Source organism: Eulemur rufifrons, chromosome 28, assembly GCF_041146395.1.
Source record: "Eulemur rufifrons isolate Redbay chromosome 28, OSU_ERuf_1, whole genome shotgun sequence".
In the NCBI taxonomy this organism is placed as follows: Eukaryota; Metazoa; Chordata; class Mammalia; order Primates; family Lemuridae; genus Eulemur; species Eulemur rufifrons.
Genome location: NC_091010.1, coordinates 49,794,986 through 49,810,471, shown reverse-complemented (window position 1 = coordinate 49,810,471; position 15,486 = coordinate 49,794,986). Strand labels below are relative to the sequence as shown.

The 15,486-nt window shown below is 55.3% G+C and overlaps 1 protein-coding gene across 1 annotated transcript in view; it reads right to left on the bottom strand.

Moving 5' to 3' along the window:
- NEURL1 (neuralized E3 ubiquitin protein ligase 1) overlaps positions 1–15,486 on the bottom strand; it is a 68,846-nt gene that overhangs the window by 1,806 nt on the left and 51,554 nt on the right. The window contains exons 2-4 of the mRNA XM_069460759.1: positions 13,941–14,182; positions 13,296–13,617; positions 2,204–2,893 (exon numbers count right to left, since the gene is read on the bottom strand). Of these exons, the coding sequence (XP_069316860.1) occupies positions 2,204–2,893; positions 13,296–13,617; positions 13,941–14,182 (1,254 nt within the window). The remainder of the gene's footprint in view (positions 1–2,203; positions 2,894–13,295; positions 13,618–13,940; positions 14,183–15,486) is intronic.

Below are 15,486 nucleotides of genomic sequence, written 5' to 3'. Positions count from 1 at the left end.
ATATTTCTAATGTTTCACCAGTAAGTATGAAATTGTTTGCGGGTCTTGTGATACAGATGAGTGAAAGATACATCCTTCCATTCTTAGTTGACTTAGGACATACACAAAGCCAAGAATTCCCCTATAAGGTAAATAATGACCCTCCACACATTGTCCCTGGTTTGTTTTTTCTTTGAAGTCAGTCGGGATCCCCTAACACCAACTTGCTGGTTGAGATGCCCAATTCTCCAAACAGCTTAGCAACATTCTGTTTAACAAATATTGAATTCTGGATGGTTGTTCTTTCTCTCTTTTTTAAGAGATGGGGTCTCATTATGTTGCCCAAGCTGGTCTTAAACTCCTGGCCTCAAGCGATCCTCCCTCCTCAGCCTCCCAAAGTGCTGGGATTACAGGTGTGAGCCACCACGTCCAGCCCTTGGATGGTTATTCTTCAACACCTGCCTTGGCTCACCTACCTCTTGGGACAGATAAGTCCTAATTTTTTTTTTCAAGTCTTCCCTTTGCTCTAGTCTAGTAAACCTCTTTGGGCAACAGAAGCCTTACTGGAAAGCTGCTTAGCTATTATTAGATGGTGCTGATGCAAGAGCGTACCTTGCCCTTACGTAATTTCCTTTCTCTGAGAAGCAGTGTCTCCCAGTGAGTGCAGCCAAGTACCTTTTCATCTCAGCTTGATTTTTTTTTTTTTTGGCACCCCAGTCCAATCTCCTTTTATTCCATCCTGAATTCTCACCCCAGCCTGATTCATCTTCCTTCCTTCTTGAGTTCCTCTAACCTGATTTCTTTTCATTCCTTTCTGATTTCTCTTCCCTCAGTCTCAACTTCTGAGCACCCCAGCCTCATTTCTTTTCATCCCTTTTTCATTCATTTTTCACTCCATCTTGATTTGGTCTCTTGCCGGAGTTGGAAGTCCCGGCTGACCTTATCTGATTTCACAAACTCTCCCGTGCTCTCACAATCACCAACAGCATTACATCCACAAACACACGTGTATTTAGTTATTCACATCCTATACAGGTTTGTGTGCCAGTCTTACAGAGTAACTCATGCTCACTCATACACACACATTATCTTACCTCCCGGGCTGAGGTCTAGGCCAGGGGCTGTGAGACTCAGGGGTCTCCAAACTTGGGTAAACAAACTTGCTAATGAAAAAAAATGCAGATGTCCAGAACCTATCCAAGATCTACAGAAGTGGAATCTCTGGAGGTGTGATTCAAGAATCTGCACTTTAATAGGTTCTCCAGGTGAGTCTAATGAAACCAGCCCACTCTAACACAGCTGGTTCGAAGATCAGCACTTGGAAAGCATGAACACCTGCTCACTCTGGGGTAACAGATCCCAGGAGATGTTTTTTTTCTTCTGGTCAAATTATTAATAGTTTAGAAAAGCTGTACACCATAACCACCACAACCCCCTCCTTAAAGATTCATAATGCCTATTAAAGGCCCTGAGAAGTTCTGCAATAAAGAATTCTCCTCCTCCCCTGCCACTCCCCAGGCTTTTTAAATTCAAATTTCCCCAATTTTTTTTAACCACAAGGACTCTTTTTGAAAGCACACCTATTATCCAGCACAACAATCTGGTAAACATGGCTTACCCAACTCCATTCGAATGCTGTGTCCCCCCAGAAAGGAACTCTGCAACCCACTTTCCCCAAGGCTACCTGCTCAGGGGTTCCCCACAGCCCGAAACCCTGGCACCACCCCGCACAGACGCCTGACTACTGACTCACCAACGTTTTTCTCATTTAGCCTCACAACCATCCCTGGAGGTGGGACCTATATTTAAATCCGTTTTGGAGAAATGGAACCCGAGCCTCAAGAAGTTATTAACTGACTGCTGGGGAAAATGATTTTTCTCCATTTTTAAGTGGCCACTGGGATATATGTATAGGGGCGGTTTATGTATCTGTGGGACTGTGGGTTGATCGGATTTGCGGGTCAAACTCAGTAATCCACGCTTTCCTCACCCTCCCGGGGCGAGTCTCCTGACACGTGAGGAGCACAGACTGGAAGATCAAGCCCTGCCCCGCGCTCACCTTCGGTGCGACTCTGGCGACAATACAATGAGCATGGGGCGAGGTGGGGGGCGGGGTGAGGAGAGAGGAGTGGACGCCCCCGCGTGGTTCCCCCTCCCCGCAGCTCCCCGTCCCTGGAGAGGCAGGCCCGGGGCGAGGAGGAGGGCGACGGGGCGCGGCACTCACCGAGGATGCGGATCTGCGTGACGGCCCCGTGCAGGCCGAAGAGCATCCAGAGCGGCTGCGAGGCGTCCACGCACAGCTGCATGCCGCCGGCCACGCCGTTGTGGCTGAGGTGCAGCTCGCCGTCGGCGTTCACCACCAGGCCCAGGATGTCGCCGCTGTGCAGGGGCCCGGGCACGCGGCACACGGCCCAGAACTCCTTGCGGTCCACCAGGGCCTCGGGGCTGAAGGGCAGGTCCGCGGGCCGCAGCGAGCCCGGGTCGCACGTGGTGACGCCCACGGACAGCGCGCCAGGCCGCGCGCCGCCCGAGCGCGTGACCTTGACGAAGATGGTCTCGGCCACGTGCACCGGCCGGCTGGTGAAGACGAGCGCGCGCTCGTCGCGCCCGTGCTCCAGGCGCGCCACCGTCTGCTCGTCGAGGATGCGGACGTGCGCGCCGGCGCGCAGCGCGTGGAAGCGGAGGTCGCCGTCGAGCTGCGCGGGCAGCGCGCGGCTGTGCTGCGAGTTGAGCGAGTTCTGCGGGATGGGGCAGCCGGCGGCGGGCGCGCCCTCGTCGCCGTCGGCGCCCGGTACGTTGAGGTCGCACAGGCTCACCGAGAGGCGCGCGTCGTCCGCGTCGCGCCGCAGCGACGGCCTCCGCAGCGCGGTGAAGGAGCGCGGCCGCAGGCAGTCGGGCAGCACCAGCTCGCTGTCTGCGCGGGAGAGACACAGCGCGTCACGCCAGGCTCCCGGCGGCGCGGTGGCCCTGCCTTCTAACGCTTGCTGGTTTCTAGAGTGGACGTCTAACTGTTCAAAGAAGGGAATAAGGCTGGAGGGAAAGACACCAAAGTTAAAACCATGTAATTGCTTCTAAATGCTCAGGAGCTTATGGGCACTTTCTTTGTACATATGTGTATCTTCCTTATTTTCTACAGCAAGCGTGTATCATACTTACGTGAATTTTCAAAAAATGTTGACCTCTGGGGCCCTCCCTTCTTATCCCCAGCACCTAGAACAGGGCTGAGCACTCGGGAGACAAACAGTAAATGTCTGTCCAGTACACTGATGACAGCCTAGGGGACCCCCAAACCCCGCTTTTCCTAAATCATAACATCTAATCCTAACTGTTACCTTCTGAGGTTAGCATTGCCACACAAGGACACTGAGGCTGAGAGAAGTAAATTTATCCAAGATATCCTTTGGAAAGTGACTTACCTGGGAATCAAACCCTTTCTTTTTTTAATCATACAGGTAATACAAACTGTATTCTGTAGAAAACATAGTTCAGCAAAAAGAAAAAACAATTGCCTGTCAGCCCACCACCCAGAAAAAAGCACCCTTTTTTTTTTTTTTTTTTGCCACTTTGGGTAGAGTACAGTGACATCATCATAGCTCACTGCAACCTCAAACTCCTGGGCTCAGCCATCCTCCTGCCTCAGCCTTCCAAGTAGCTGGGACTACAGGTACATGCCACCACACCTGGTTAATTTTTCTTTTCTTTTCTTTTTATTTTTTATTTATTTTTTATTTTTTTCTTGTAGAAACAGGGTCTCCCTTTTGCTCAGGCTGGTCTTGAACTCCTGGGCTCAAACAATCCTCCTGCCTTGGCCTCCAAAGTGCCAGGATTACAGGTGTGAACCACCGCATCTGGCTAGTACTTTTTAATATTTGCATATATGACCTTTCAGCCCTTTTAAAATGTTATTTTTGATTACTTTTTTAATACAAAAGTTGTCATGTTATATAAACACCAGTTTTTAACCTTTTATGGGTAACAAATCACTTTGAAAATGTGGTAACTTTGACCTATCGCCCCAGAAAAATGCATATTTTCACTAAGTTCTGTGGATAATTTCAGGGTATTCATGAACTACTAAAGCCGTCAATGGGCATGGAATCCAGGCTAGGAACCCCACTATACAGATTTCCTTTTTTACAACTAGCTTTTCTAACTTACTATATCCTGAGCACCTAGACATGCCAATAACTGTTTCCAACACCACATCCCTCTAATGGCTATGTTGTTTGTGTCTTGCTTTATGGAGTCCCATAACTTATAATAAAAATAATCACCATGCGCCATGTATTACCCCTGCATTTGCATTTCATCCTTAAAGCAGCCCATGGAGGTGTTCCCATTTTGCAAATAAAGCTCAGAAACATTATGACAGCCACCAAGTAGCAGATCCAGAATTGAAGCAAGGTCTACCTAACTCCCAATGCCCAGCCTTCACTTCCAGGCCCTCCTTGTTTGTTTGTTTAATACACACATATTTTTTAAAATGTAGAGATGGGGGGGTCTTGCTATTTTGCCCAGGCTGGTCTTGAACTCCTGACCTCAAGCAATCCTCCCACCTTGGCCGCCCAAAACACCCCTCCTTGTTTGTTGAACCCCTTCTGCATGAGTCAATGCCCCCAGATTTGGCCAGTGCCACTGTAAGCCACACCACAGACCATTGCCTTCCCGGAGCCTTCTCTCTGAGCCTCTCCGAGGGAGGATCTGGTTCCTGACCCTTCAGGAATGGGGTAAGGATGGCTGGGTTCCCGGGTATGACAGCAAAGCTTGGGGGATTGGTCTGGTAGGGACAGCAGAGCCCAGAAATCAGCACTGGGTGAATTCTGAGATGGTCACTAAGGCCTCCCTCTTTTTGTTCGCCGCCCCCCTCCCTGCCCCTTCCAGGAACTGTGTTGTCCCGGCTCCAGCAAGGTTGGGGTGCTGGGCGCTCCCCTCACCCCATAGCTCTGGAGAAGCCTCCTGGGGCCTGGCTGGCTGGGGTTTCCCGGCATCGAGTTGGTGAGGAGGAGGGAGCCAGCCGGAAAATGTGATTATTCCAGGGAATTGACTCCGTGACAGCGACGGTGCAGAGGCTGGGGGGGCGGGGCCGGGAGGCAGGGGCCGAGGTGAGGAGGGCCTGGGCGGGACTGGGAGGAGTGAGAGACAGCAGTAGGGAGCTGGGGAGCACCTGAGGGCTGACCTGGACCCTGGGGAACAGTCCCTGCTCTCCCACCCCTCAGGGATTATAGGCATTGGCCCTTGGGGACTCCAGCGGGTAGGAGATGGAGAGGGGGAGGGGCGGCAACAGCAGGGAGAAGAGGAATCAGAGGTGTCCAGGCAGAGCCCACAGGAACAGAGCAGTCACAGGGCCCACAAGCATAAGGTCCCCACACTCCCCTCCCCACCCAGTACCGGTCCACGGCCTGTTAAGGACTGGGCAGCAGAGCTCCGCCACCTCCTACCCCTGGACCCTCACCCCCCGTCCATGGAAAAATTGCCTTCTATGAAACTGGTCACCCCAAAAAGGTTGGGGACCTCAGGACAATCAGTCCAGAGCTCCTGGAGCTGGGCAGGCCCTCAGCACAGGTTTCTCTACGAGGCTGGGTGTGAGCGATCTGTCCTCTGTCCCTTCAGGAGCCCTCTTCACCTTGAGCCTGCCCACTACCAGGTGCTCACTAACCACAGGCAACCCATTCCACTGCTGAGCTAATCTGTCTTTAAAGGGGTGTTTCCTCTGCTTGCACAGGTTTGTTTGGGGGAAAACAAGTGCCCCTTCTCTCAAACCCAAATCTCCCTCCTTGTATGTAACCCCTGCCTACTGGGCTGCCTGTCAGCCTGATACAGAAGGCAGCTCTCCTCGGGGAATATTCAGACGCCCCCTACACAGCGTCCCACCTCTTAGACAATGAGCAGAACCAGACTCAGCACTCCAGAGGTACTCCCGACCAGCTCAAGGCAGAGTTGCTGCTGGGAGACAGGGAAGGCGGGATGAATCCCCCGGGGCCGTGCCAGCCCGGGCACGTCTTCTCTCCCTGCCCCTCCACCCCTCAGGGCCAGGGGCAGCTGCAGGCAGCCAGCAAGCTCCAAAATAACCAGTGGGCCCAGCAGTGCCGAGGCCCTGAAATAGCTGAAACCCAAGACGGAGGAGCTGGTCAGAGCCCTTCCTCAGGAGGGACGGCAAAGGTCACAGCTGAGTGAGCCGACACCAGGTAGGCGGTCAGGGCAGCGTCTGGGCCCGCCAGGCCATGAGAGAACACCACGGGACCAACTCGGCCCAGGACTGCACCTGGGGTAGGGCTGAGAAGAACCAAACGGCAACGTGGAACTCTAAGCAGTGGGGTGGCCCCACGTTTGGAAGCCACAAGTTATGTAATCAGTGCCGGACACATGGCTCATGTGGCCCACTGTGGAGGTGTTTATGATGGGGGAGGGACCGCACAAGGCCACTGAGAAGCTGCTGAGCTCACTCCCCTGGCATGTCCCCTCTTTCAGGAAGGAGACGGTCAGGCTTCAGCTCTTGCCTGTTTTGGCGCCTGGCAGTGGCTCTCCAGGTACCCTGGGCCAGAGCAGGAATAACCAGGCCCCGAAAGGGTGGGGAGGTCCAGGCCAGGTGTTTCCTCCCCTCTGGGTGGCACTCAGGGCACCCACTCACTGACCTACTGTGTGCCCAGCCCTAGGCAGGGGGTATGTGGAGAGGGAGGAGCCAGTAGCCTGTGGGGGAGCCAAGGTTTAGAAGCAGGAAAATATTGGAATACAATTTAGTTACAAGAGTCTTAGCATTTCAGATTAGACAGGACCTTAGAGGACGGAGGAACTAAGGAACTAGGAAATCCATTTATCCCTGCTAAGTTCTCACTCCACCTCAGCTAGGATGCCCCTGGGGACAGGAAGCCCACTACCTATCAAGGCTACCTATCCCCTATCTTTGAATAGCTATGACTGTTAGAAAAACTCTGGTGGTACGGATCCATGTGTCCTACAGCCACTCCCTAGGGCTCCCTCTGAGTCTTCTCTTCTTTAGGATAATTATCCCCTTTAGGATAAAGATTTCCAGCCCAGGCTGAGATCCCCTTCCTGTTTCAGAGTGGGTCAGGGAAGGCATCTTGGAATAAACAGGATTTGACCTGGGCTGCAGGACAGGAGGACTGGGATCCACAGACGGGAGAGGCCTGCAGGTGGGAGACCTGTTAGCAGATACCTGGAGACGGGTCTGAGCAAGGCCGACAAGGAGAGAGGGACAGAGAGAGGACAGGGGCCAGGTTGACGGGCCAACTGTCGCCCAAAGAGCCACCCAGCCCTGCCACATGCTGCCAGAAGAGCAGGGTAACCATGGCAGGACCCCAGCACTGGTGCAGGGTGGGGGGGGGGGTGCTGCCATCATCAGCGAGAGTCTCATTTGTTTACACTCTCACATCCGGAGCCGGGGTAATCTTTAACCGTGGGTCAGCCTGCAGCCGCCCCCGTTTGGAAGGCCTGCCAGCCCGTTTACTGTCTCCATAAACATCCTCCTGCTGGCCCACATCTGGCACCGGGCAAGGGGAGGAGCTGGGGAGGGCAGGTGCGTGGCTCAGACAGGCAAGGGGGGGTCCCCGCTCCTTTGGGCAGCGCCCTGAAACCCACACCCAGGAAAGCTAGGAGAAACAAACACACTTTCTGAGGCTCACAGAGGGAAGGGCAGAATGTCCCAGAGTCACTTGCAGTCATAGACTCTTAGATTTATAGAATCTTCAAGTTACAGGATCTTATAGATTCTCAAAATCATCTGGTCTAGGGGGGTCTCACACTTTTTTTTTAAGCAGTGGAATTCTTTTGTCCAACGGAACCAAAAGCCCTGGTTGGCATCCAGGAGGTGGGCACAGAGCTGCTCCTCTCCCTCTGCATCTCCCGGCTGCCTCCGCCACGCCTCTGTGGAACCCCAGTGTTGCAAGGAACCCAGTTGGAGAACCATAGATCTTGCTCCACGAAACAATTCAGATTGCATGGTTTTACTTTCATCCAGATATGGGGACGTGGTTTTAAGGCTCCCTCTTCTAGTTAGAGGGCCGGCTTGCTTGGGGGTTTGTCTCTTTTTATGGCGAGGAAGGCTGCTGTTTTTAAATTAGATATTCCTCCTTAACCTAAAGACAATAGCCCTTCCCACTTGTGTAAACACTTTTATATATCTGAGAGCCTCACCGCTATCTGTGAAATAACTGGGGCAGGTCTAATTATACCCAAATAACAGATGAGGAGGCTGAGGCACAGAGAAGCTGAGAAACTGCCCGAGCTGGTGAGTGGCCAAGTTGAATCTTGATTCAGTCAGTCTCCTGCGCCTGAAATGAGGGCCTGGTCCCCAATACTGCAAGGCCTCAGCTCCTCCATATACATATACCCCACCCTGAGCCCCCAGGTCTCTCCAAGGTCCCCAGAACTGTGTCTTGGGCCAAAGAGATACCAGGGGCAAACAGGAAATTGCCATTTCTCTAAGTTAGAAATAGTCCAATGTTGGCAATTACATATATTCATTGTGGCAGAAAACTAGCGTGCACCAGAAACACGAGAACCAGCCAAAGCCCTCGGGAGCCACCAGGGAACTATGAAGCAGACCTGCGCTGGGCATCCTGGCCACCCCACTGCTCCTCTTCCTGGGACCAGCACTGCTGGGGCCCTGGTGGCCTACCTGTGCCCAATATGTGCAGCTGATCCTTGACGCCTTGAGCTCTCCTAAGCTCTACTCTGGAAGTCACAGGAGGGCCACACTCCCCACTCTTGGGAGGTACCCAGACTTAACAGGGAGATGGACTCACATCTAGGAAAGGTAGGAGGCAATGTAGCCCATACTCCTGGGTTCAAATCCCAGTTCCACCAACTGTCAGCTGCATGATCTTGGGCAGGTTATCAGACCTCTGTGAGCCTCTGTTCTCTCGTCTGCAAAATGGGCACAATAACAACTTCCTTTATATACAAAGAGGATTTATGCTGTCTTCTCAAACAGCAGGACAATACATGTTACAAAACTGCTTATGCCACTTAGACCTCCATGGGCTTCAGAATATCAGGAGGAGGAGGGCCACCTTGCAAAGCTTCCTGGTGGAGGAGAGGGTTTGGTGTGTGGCACTTACATAATTGGCGGAATTTGGGGTGAGCAGAAAGGAAGAGACTGGGAGGGTCTATGAAGCAGAAGGAACAACAAGATTTTTTTCTTAACCAAAAGGAAATGAAAATTGTCAAAGAGGAAGAAGTCATGATCAGCATCCTCAACTGTCCCCCCACCCAAGAGCTGGCTCAGGCTCCTTAAACTAATATTTGCCTCTTGGCCCCTGGCAACCACAGCTGAGGGTAAATATTGGTTTAGCTGGGAAGCGGAAGCCCCAGATGGCAGTGTGGTCCTCGGCTGGGGACCGCTCACTCTCAGTGCCACCCAAGCTGAGGCACATCCTGGACAGGGGACCTGACCCAGGCCTTACCTCCGGAGCGTCCAGCCTCTCAAGGCTGGCCCACCACCCCAGAGAACCAACCCAGCAGTAGCCTGGCCCTCAGAGGGCTACCCTGAGAGTCTCCACACAGCTCTTTCCTCCTGAGGGACAAAGCAGAAGGCCATGAGCCCTTGGGAGCCCCCTAATGCCCTCCTGGCACCCTCCTGGGCTCAGCCACAACCACTTTGATGTGCCAATAGGTCTCCTCCCTCTGACCGGGTTCCCAGATCAGCCTGGGAGATCTGGGTTCCCAGCCTGGCCTGGCTTCCGACCAGCTGGGAGGATTTGGGCAGGCCCCTCCCCATCTCTGGGCCTTGCGCTTCTCCACTGTTAACCATGATTCCTTTCCTTGAACAACTTGACGGCACAGAAGCTGCTGGAAGCTTTCTACTCTCACGGCTCTCTCTCCTGTGGACGCATACACAACCCACACCTGTGCACGCACCTCGCCTCCATAAGTCACCCACTACATTTCTACTTCATCTCTTCCTCCCTAAGGATCTGCTCCCCTACTGACTGCTAATTCCCCGCCTCTGTGCCCATGCACACCCCTCCTGTCTGGCCCAAATTGTTCCTCCTCAACCAACCCGTTATCTTCACCTCCCTCGGTTCCTGACTTGAAGCTCATCTTCTACAGGAAGTCCTCCTGGATTGCTTCCCAGCTGCACCCTCACCGTTTTCCTATTCAGCCCTCACTGAATTGCAGGATTGGATTTAGGCCACCTCACATCAGTCATATGGTGTGTCCCCAGTGGAAACACTCTTCAAGGAGAGGGGCTGGTTTTCAACTCTTCCATCTCCCCCCGTGCCCTGCAGAGTGCTTAGGCTGTGGCGGGCACAGAGGGATGCTCAGCACCCCGTATGTGGAGTCTTGGCTCATCAGCCTCCTGCCAGGACTCACGGCTGCTCTTCCTGAGTCAACAGCTCTCAGAGGAGCAAGAAGACCTTGAAAACTGGGAGAGGAGCTTCTCTCTCCAAGTATTAATCACCCCATAAAACTTGTGTTTATTTAGTTGCTGGCGGGTCCTTCTTCCTGGAGGTAGGAAGCTGTTATTCTTGGAGTTACCAGCCTGGGCTTGGGCCAGGATGCCCCGAGGAAAGAGGGTGATCTGCCCAGCTCCAGCGTAGCGGGGCGGCAGGCCAGCCTGAGGCCTGCTGGGGCCGTGGCATGGGCGACAGTGTCCCTGCATTATGGTCAGGGAATGGAGGGCAGGATGAGGGTCGGGCAGGGCAAGACACCAGTCCCTGCCTCCACTCTGTCCAGGGACACAGCCTGACTTGCATACCTACTATGCGCCAGGCAGCCCGGGACACCTCTGGTCCGAGGAGCAGATACGGGCCAGGTGAGGTTTGGAGGGCTGTGGCCACAGGTTCCAGACGGAGGAGGAACAGGGGCAGGCCTGGCAGGAAATCCCTAAAGATCAGACACTGGCTTGAGGAATAATCACGCAAGGAAAGACTGGCCCAGCCTCAGAGCTGCCAAGACAGAGAGCAACCTTCCTCAGAGGAGAGACAGCAGGTGGGAGGGGACGGCAGGGATGACAAGAAGAGCCGGAGGACCCAGGCCGAGGGAGAGAGGGAGAGGGAGAGGGAGAGAGAGAGAGAGAGAAAGGCCCAGAGATACGATAGGAATGAAGTGGCGGAGAGAGGGAGAGGTGGGAAGAGGGGAAGAGAGGAAGGGGAGAGGAGGACCGTCCGTTCAGGGCAGCAGGGACGTCTCAGGGGGCAGGGGCACAGGTGGAGGCAGAGAGCACCCTGCCCACCTCAGATATCTCTTGAATGGATGCTCGCTCTGGTGCTTTTTTTATTTACCCCCCCAAAAAAAAATCAATTTAGGAAGAACAGAATGAAGAGATATTTTAATCTGCTAATTGAATTTAGGAGCCACAACCAGTGTTTGAAAATGCCCAGGGATTATGGTGATTTACAGCTGGGACAGGAATCCTGGGGGCTCCGGCCTTATCGGGAAATCCGAACGCAACTGAAAATACCGCTGCAAACCCATTTATAGTCAAAGAGGGGGTGGGGCAGGCCGCCAGGGCTCTGGCCCCTCCCCAGCCCCTGAGGCTGGAAGCCCCAGTCACCTGGCACGTTCCCCTTCACCCACCCACCCCCACCCCCGCTGCCCAGACACCCCCCAGCACGTGCAGGCCCAGCCCAGCCTTCTCTTCCAAGGAGCCTTCCTGGACTCCATCCTCCCTCACTGACCTCTGCCCTCTCCGACTTCCTGCCTCCTTTTATGTTTAAACCTGCTGCAGGGTAACGCATTGCTTTTGGTATCAGAACATCCAGTTCGCGTCCCAGCTCTGCCACATCCCTACAAGGACAAGCCAGGCCTTCTGTGGGCCTCAGTTATCTCCCTGCCAAATGGGGATAAAAAATACTTCTTCTGGGGCCTGCCGCTGAGGGGTTAAGTGAGATAACCGGATCCATCTCGGCAGATGGCAGGGATCCTGTGATGCAGCCGTCAGCGATTTGCTGTCTTCTCTCGGGTTAGGCCCTGCTGTTTGCTTCATCCCCAACTGCCCAGAGAGTGGGGGCTGTCCGTGGGCAGGGCGGGGTCTGCCTCAGCACCCCCAGCCCCTTTCTTCATCTAACAAGTCATCCGCCCGCCCACTCACCCACCCCACCACTCTCCCCCACCCACCCTGCCGGCCGGGCACGAGATTCCACCTGGAGAGGACCCGACTGGGTCACTGACTTTTTACTCAAATAAATGTGTTTCAAAAAGAAGAGCTTCCCTGTTACTAGGCTCTGAAGTTACAAAGGAAAGAAAATAGTTGTCCACCACCTTCATGGCCTCTTTCTCTGCAGGGAGAGGCAGGTAGGGACGGGCGAGGAAGGCACGAGTGTTGCTCAAGCGTGTACCTGGTACCAGACTGTGCCGGGTACTTTACTCACAGCCTCTTTAATGCAATCTTCCCAGCAACCCACTTTACAGATGAGGAAGCTGAGGCTCGCGCAGCCTCTGCCTGGAGACAAAGCCAGTTTGCTGAAGGGCTGTTCTGTACCCAGAATCTAGGTGTGCGCACGCACACATACCTGAGAGCCTGCGCATGAGTACAGCCAGGTGGCAAGGATCCTGGACTGGGAGTCAGGTGACCTGGGTTCTAGTCCCACCTTAACCACAAACTCACTGTGTGACCCGAGGAAGTCTGAGATTCTCCGTGGCCCCTTCCAGCCCTGGCATGTGTGCCGCTGCTGGGAAGCCTGGCACCTAGCGCTCCAGGCAGCCTCTGATGCTCCTCCTCCTCCCCTGGGGATGTTTGCCCTCTCACTCCCCTGAGGGAGCCGCTGGCAGAGTCTTACCTCCCCTAGTACATTCCTTCTGCTCCTGCTCCCACCCTTTTACCCAACATCCCAGCAAAAAGCACCAGGGCTTGGAACCCAGCCTCCTGGCAGGCTGCAGAGCCCGCGGGCTGAGAGCTCGCGCTGGAGCTGGCTCTACTGCTCCTGGGCAGTGACTCGACCTCCCTGGACCTGCGTCTCCACCCCTATGCGTCTGCCTGCCAGGGTTGCTATGAGAACGGGCAATGGTGAAGTGCCCTGTGAACCACCGTTATGATGATTAACATGAATTACTACCAGGAGGGTGGTCCTCTGCTGTTTATGATTGTGAAGGCTGCACACCGCTCACGGCACCACCCGAGCGCCTGCGCAGGGACGAGATCTCACCTGGGCTCCACTGGCCAAGCTGCGGGCCGGGAGGCAAGAGCTCCCTGCAGTTCCCACGAGGCTCCCAGAGCTGCCCCTGTGGCCCCTTGGCCCTGGGCTGCCACCAGTCAAGGAGGGGTCCCTACACCTGATGGGATCGAGCATGCCAGGCCAGCACCCAGAGGCCTAGGGGGGTACCCTGCGCCGGCGGCCAGAGCGGCAGGCACTCACCAAGCAGCTGGACGCCCCGCGTGAGGCCGTAGACGTCCACCAGGGCCCAGAGCGGGTCAGCCGTGCAGACTCCGCTGAAGAAGAGCATGACGGCTGAGTCGTTGATGCGGTGGAAGACGCGGCCCTTCTTGTCCACCCAGAAGGCGATGATGTTGCCCTCGTTGGCAAACTCCTCGGGCAGCGCCTTGGCCCAGAAGCCACTCTGGGACACCAGGTCAGGGCAGGCGTACTTGGGGAGCGAGTCAGGGTGGATGCGGGACGGGTCCTTGCTCGTGAAGCCCAGCCGCAGGGCCCCGCTCCAGCAGCACTGCTTCTTGGTGATCTGGGTGACAGGGGTCGGCCTCAGCCCAGCCTCCCGCTCGGTCAGGCAGACCAAGGGCACCCCCTCGGGCAGACTCCCAGGAGCGCCAGGCCAGCCTGCCCACCCCTCCACGCCTTCCCCTCCCCAGGGAGCCTCCCATGGTCTGGGGGAAAAGGCTAGTAGTCCCTTCTTTGTCACACGGGGAGGGTCGGGAAAGGGAATGAAGAGGGAAGCAGGCACGGAAAGGAAAGGGGAGGGCCAGCGTGTGGCTGTGGGGTGGCGCAGGCAGTGGCTGAGGGAGAGGCCAGAGGCCCAGGGATGCCGAGAGGGCGGGGGAGGCCCACCTTTAGCCTGACTTGCTCGTAGATGAGGACCGGGCGGTTGCTGAAGGTGATGGCGTTGCAGAAGCTGGCCTGCCTCTTGACGGCCTTGTGGCTGAGGTCCATGAGGATCTGAGAGCCCTTGGTGTGTGGGTGGAAGAGCAGCGGCGTGGCCGGGAGCCCCCCGCCGGGCAGCACCGGCAGGCAGTGCTTCTGCTTGTGGTGGCATCGGTGAGAGGTGACGGGGAAAGGGCCCCCAATGGAGTCTGCAAAGGAACAGGCCACAGTGTCAGAGAACTTAGCTGGTTGAGGAGTCTGAACAGGATCCCCTAGGGAAGCGCAGAGGGCTGGGAACAGCAGAAGTCGCTCACTGCCCAGCGTTCCCACCACTACCAGCACCATTTACCACCACCCTCCCCAAGCCACTGTCTCCTGCCATCGTCTCTCCCACTTTGCCATCCGCTGCCACACTCTACTGGCTTACCACTCTCCACCCTCCACCCTCTCCCCTCATTCCTCACCCCTCGCCTCCTACCACCCCCTCTTCCACCACCCCCACCCACCATGAGATACATCACCACTTACTATCTGCCCACCGCCAGCCACTGATTTATTCATTTATTTTACTCAATAAATACTCGTTACATATCTGCTAAATACCAAGCTCTGTCCTGGGTGCTGGCGATATAGACAGGAAACATACATGGATCTTGTCCTCAGGAAGCCAACAGTCCAGGCAGAAAGAGTCATGGACAGACATCGCGGCACAAAAAGGCACACAGTGCTAGGCACCAAAAGGACTGACCAGCAGGTCACATCTCGGGAAAGCCTCCGGGGGACTACCGGAGCTGGGATGACAGGGCTGGGCTACAGTGGAGGTGACCGGGGGCTGCCTCGGGAGCCCAGGAAGGTGAGAGTGCTGTGCCCAGGTCCCCCTCCTTGCGAGGCCACTCCCTCACCCCAGGCTTCCTCCCTGCTTTACAGGACCCGAGCTTGAAGCATCCCGGGCACAGGTGGGCTCCGGGGTCTGCCACAAGATCCCCTGGCCAGGGAGGCCTGGCACTTTCTTCTGCACACGGGTCTACCGCATCCCAAAGTGGGTCGGAGCACTGGGCAGGGCTTGGCCGAGGAGAAGACACTTCACAAAGGTGCAGTTGGCCTCCAGGAGACAGGGCAAGGAGAGGAAAGAGTAGGGGTCTACGTGTGGGTGGCTTGTGTCTGTCACTAACTGGCTGTGTGACCTTGGGGAAGACTCTTCCCCTCTCTGGCTCTAAGACAAGTCGCAGCAGCACCTGCAGCATTAATATGTAGGCTTGAGGGCTGGGGGCTGGGACGGGAGGTGCTCACTTGTACCCAAGATCTGTGTCCATCCTCAGAAAGTGGAGCCCCACCCATGCCGTCATCTGGAGGAAAGAGCCATGAAGCCGCGGTGGGGAGGGGAGAAGAGGGTGGAGGAGCAGAAAGCCACAGAGTGGGACAGAGGCCTTCAGGAAGTTTCGAATTTTGGTCCCTCCAAGGCAAGAACTTAATGATGCAGAGAGCTGGTTGGCATCAGGCCTGCCCAGACCCT